The 4,342-nt window shown below is 32.9% G+C and overlaps 1 protein-coding gene across 1 annotated transcript; it reads left to right on the plus strand.

Annotated features, from left to right (window-relative positions):
- Positions 1 to 1,057: 1,057 nt before the first annotated feature.
- Positions 1,058 to 1,546, plus strand: LOC145118713 (uncharacterized). Its single transcript, XM_079054397.1, has one exon. The coding sequence runs from the start codon at positions 1,058 to 1,060 to the stop codon at positions 1,544 to 1,546; it is 489 nt and encodes a 162-aa protein (XP_078910523.1).
- Positions 1,547 to 4,342: the final 2,796 nt, after the last annotated feature.

The raw sequence follows: 4,342 nt of genomic DNA on the forward strand, positions 1-4,342 counted from the left end.
ATTGTTATTTTTACATTAACCCTCTAAAAAACAACATATTTTCATTGAAATTAATCATTGTCCACGGAAAAGAATTAACTGCGGAAACAAATTATTTGTCACCCGCTGCTTTGCGCGGTAGACAGCTAGTGTATATATATATATATATATATATATATATATATATATATATATATATATATATATATATATATATAATTGCCGCTTTAAGTCAAGTTTTACAAAGGATGTTGCTTACCACGACTCGTAAAAAATTAAGACTTGATATGCCTAACTTTATTTTGAACCTTGATTAAAACCATTAATTTTTTTTATTATTTTCTGTTATGGTCATTTTTACACAAGGTAAAAGCATGTCAAAATGGTATAAAATAGTAAAATTAATTAAACTTGGTTACCTTTCACTAAATGCAATGAAATATAATTGATAAACCATAAAAATAAGTGAAATATAATGATATTTATGTTTTGTTATTCATTTTGCTTTTCCTAATTTAGATAGAGTCTTTCTGATGACATAATCTAAATTTTCATATTGATATCAAAAGCACCAAAGTTTACATTCGTGTCAAAATGATTCGGATTAACCGAATTCTTGAATCTTGGATTTTTCCGTTAGGATCCGAATTCTCGATATATCCCATTCAAATTTGTAAGTTACTTTGTTACTAAAAAAACATAAAATATTAAAAAAGGACATGGACAAAATGTTGAGGGACTGTTATTGTACTTTTTTCTCTTGAAAATCCAGCATCCATTTTGGACTCTACGAAAACATTAATATAAACCCCTTTGATGACTCAAATATTACATTCATGTCCTTCTTCCTTATATGACCCCTCAAGTCCTTGCGGATTCACAAGTTTAGCGACTCGGATGACGACCTAAGGAAATCTCTCATCGGAATCCTTCCGTTTCGCGGCTTTGTACCATCTTCCGGCGATTTAGAAGATCGGATTAATCTTATTATCCTTTATCAATTGGATCGCTGTTTGGATAAAGAAGAAGAAAGAGCTCGGCAGTTTCTGTGTGAGTTGAATCTGGATTTGGTTTTATTATGACGATTCGAAAAATCGTGATCCGGCAGTATACGGTGGATGGACCGCAGCCGTTGTTAGAAGTACAACATCCGTCCAACAATCGGTTTGCGGAGGTCGCTGGTGGAACGACGGCTGAGTGTGCGGCGGTCTGCTGCTGCTGCCCGTTCGCTTTCATGAACTTGTTGGTCTTAGCAGTGTACGGTGTTCCGGCTGGGCTGTTCCGGAAGGCGTTGAGGAAGAAGCGTCGCCGCAGGCTTTTAAAGAAAGGATTGTTGGTCCAAGGCGTAGATGTAGATGGTGATCGGAGCAGCTCAGACGCGGGTGAGTTATTGATTCATCATTCGATCAGCTACGACGTGACGGAACTGTTGATCGATTCGCCGGAGGAGAGATTTATGATGAAACCGATGGAGTTTGACAGTGAAGTGATTGAATTAGAGAATGAAATGTGGGACAAATTCTATGGAACGGGGTTCTGGAGAAGCATCTCTCAAAGAGTCGATTGAACACAACCAAAAGACGTCTTTCGCCACCATTGCCGACCTTCTGTGAGTCATGCACATGTGACTTGTACGGTACGAGTCATCATTGCATGCTGGAAATTTTCTAGAATTGATCTCTTTTAGTGTAGATATTTACCTTCGTTGCCATTCAGACTCTCTGAAGTTTGTCAATCAGACTCTGAATTTCAATTGAAGATTTTTTTTTTTTTTCAAATCAACAAAATGAATTTTGTTTTCCAATTCATCGTAATTACGATTGAGTGAGCATTATTATTTATTTAACATTGTTTTGTCTGTGCCACTAAATAATAATGTCACATGGATCGGTTTTAGACAAAATTTAATGTTTTTTCTGCAACATATAAATGGTTTGTTGTTACATATTGTTAGTTCTTTTGTGTTTTTGTAATTATAATGATTATTTATAACTAGTGTTTTAAGATAGAAACAATGTGCATCGGGACTATAAGACACATCTTGATGATTTTTATCATACAACCTGTAAAAATAACATCTAAAGAGACCATTGAAGTTTTTAAATAGTTAATCCATTTATTAAAATATTAAAATATGTCAAGTTTGTTAAACATGTCTCATTTACATTTAGGCAAGAAAGTAAAAGTAAAGTATGAGAATAGGAAATCCGTATTACTTCATGAGGCCATGTTGAGGTTCCTTTCTATTTCTTTATGAATATAATTCTTTTATGGAAAGGTAGCAAGGTTGTATGTGGGAGACAAACATATCTAGTGTATTATTGGGGTATAATAAGGCAACACATTAGGATCATTTGTTTTTACCACGTTGGTTAGACATCTTGGAAATTTTATTTCTTTGATCATCTTGGCTTGGAATAATCTTTCAACTTCTCTTGGATGATCAAGTTCTTTTTAGGTGCAAATTTTTTTCTCTTTTGTTGTTTGCGTCTAAAACATGGGATAATACTTAATTTGTAAGTAATTACATCTTTGGATATACATGTCATATCCTTGTGTTTCATATTAGCTTTTCAATCTTTTCAACTAAAAGCAAAATTTCGGATTTTTATAAGATATCAGTTTTGCCACTTTTTAAAAAGCTAGATTTTAGGGTTCGTGTAAATTTCAAATTTATTTGTGCATAAATATATGTGCACAATATAACTTTTTTTAAATGGTTTTTTAATGAATTTGAAAATCTTATTTTTTTTAAATTTGAAAATCTGAAAACTTAAAAAAATGTTCCTAGCTTTAAAAAAATGGAAAAACTAATATTTTATTAAAATTCTAAATTTTACTTTTATTAGAAAAGATTGAAAATCTAATTTGAATAAGCTTACTTTTAGGAGTTGGTTTAGCGATTCAAAAAGTAAAATTAGGACAAAATTTCACAAAATTGTCATAATTTTTTCAGTTTTTCCCTAATATAGTATTTATGAAACTCTTTTTGCATAGATAGTCTTTAAAATTTTCCCCTCTTTTATTTCATTATTACATGGGGGGGAGGGGGGGGGTCTCTCTCTCACTCTCGCACACACATATACACTCTCTCTATCTCTCTCTTTCATCTTTGGGTGTCGAAACCCTAATTTAAACATGTCATCTGGTTGATTTGTTAGCTCCGAAGGACTTCAGCGGAAGTTTCAACAACACGTCCATACTTTCATCTTTGTAAGAACCCAAAATTCATAAATAATTGACTTAAAGAGAGTTGTTGACCAAAAGAGTAATTTGGTCATTTAGATGAATTTCATGAATTTGTGAAGATGTAGCTTCGTGAAATTAGTCGAGATAAGTCTAAGTCACTTTTATGAGATGAGATAAGTGGGTTCAAGAGAAGAAAACAAGAGATTGTGCAATTACACCATAAATGGTAAAATGGGAATTTTATGCCTTTAGTGGCAAGTTTGTGACTTTAAGGATTAAGACTCGTAGGCACTCAGTCTAAAATGACTTAATGGAGTCGTAGAACTCATCACCACCTCGTGTGGATATAAGATTTGTAGAAAACGGAGATAAGATGAAGAATATATGCACTTGAAGATGCATTAGAAAATGGGAAAAATTGGTATTGTAAGTTTTTTCCATTGCTTCATGGATTGAGTTTTGTATGAATTAAGACAAAAGTAATTAGATAGAATTCTAGGGCATGTTAATACATTCGCGTGGATATAAAGATCACTTAAAATGTAACATCCGTTTTCTAGATGGGTTCAGAGTAGGGTTTATAGGAGTCAAAGGATTGATTTTGGGGAAAATTGTGACACCAATCAAATTTTGGTCAAAAATAATTTGATCAATAATCGTAATTGGGATAAACCAAGTGGTAGAGTTTGTAACAAGGTTTCCAAAAACATAAAGAACACTGAAATCCGAGTTATAACGAAGAAGTTATGACCAATCAAAAATCCGCGATAAAACCGACAAAACACTGTTCAGTGTAAAAAGTGAATTTTCGATAAAAGGCTTTTTAGCCTTAACAATCTAAATGAAACTTGTAAAATATGTTAAACCGAGAACGTTCATAGAAAGAACGTAAAAATCTGACTTCGTATGAGGAAGTTATAATTTTTCGAAGTTTCAATTTAGCAGTAGACAGCTAAAAATTCGAAATATAAATCGATCGATATTTAGCCGACGCAACTTAAACGAGAATCGAAGGTCTCGTCAAAAGTAGCACAACGGTAAAAAAGACAGACGAAAACGGACGTCGGATGAAGAAGTTATGAATTTTTAACGGATTTCCTGTCCCGATCTGTTAAAATTAATAATATTAAAAATAAAGTCAAAATCAGCCGACGAAGTCTAAACGAAAGTCGTA

Source organism: Lactuca virosa, chromosome 1 (assembly GCF_052849685.1).
Source record: "Lactuca virosa cultivar CGN04683 chromosome 1, Lactuca_virosa_CGN04683_v6, whole genome shotgun sequence".
Classification (NCBI taxonomy): Eukaryota; Viridiplantae; Streptophyta; class Magnoliopsida; order Asterales; family Asteraceae; genus Lactuca; species Lactuca virosa.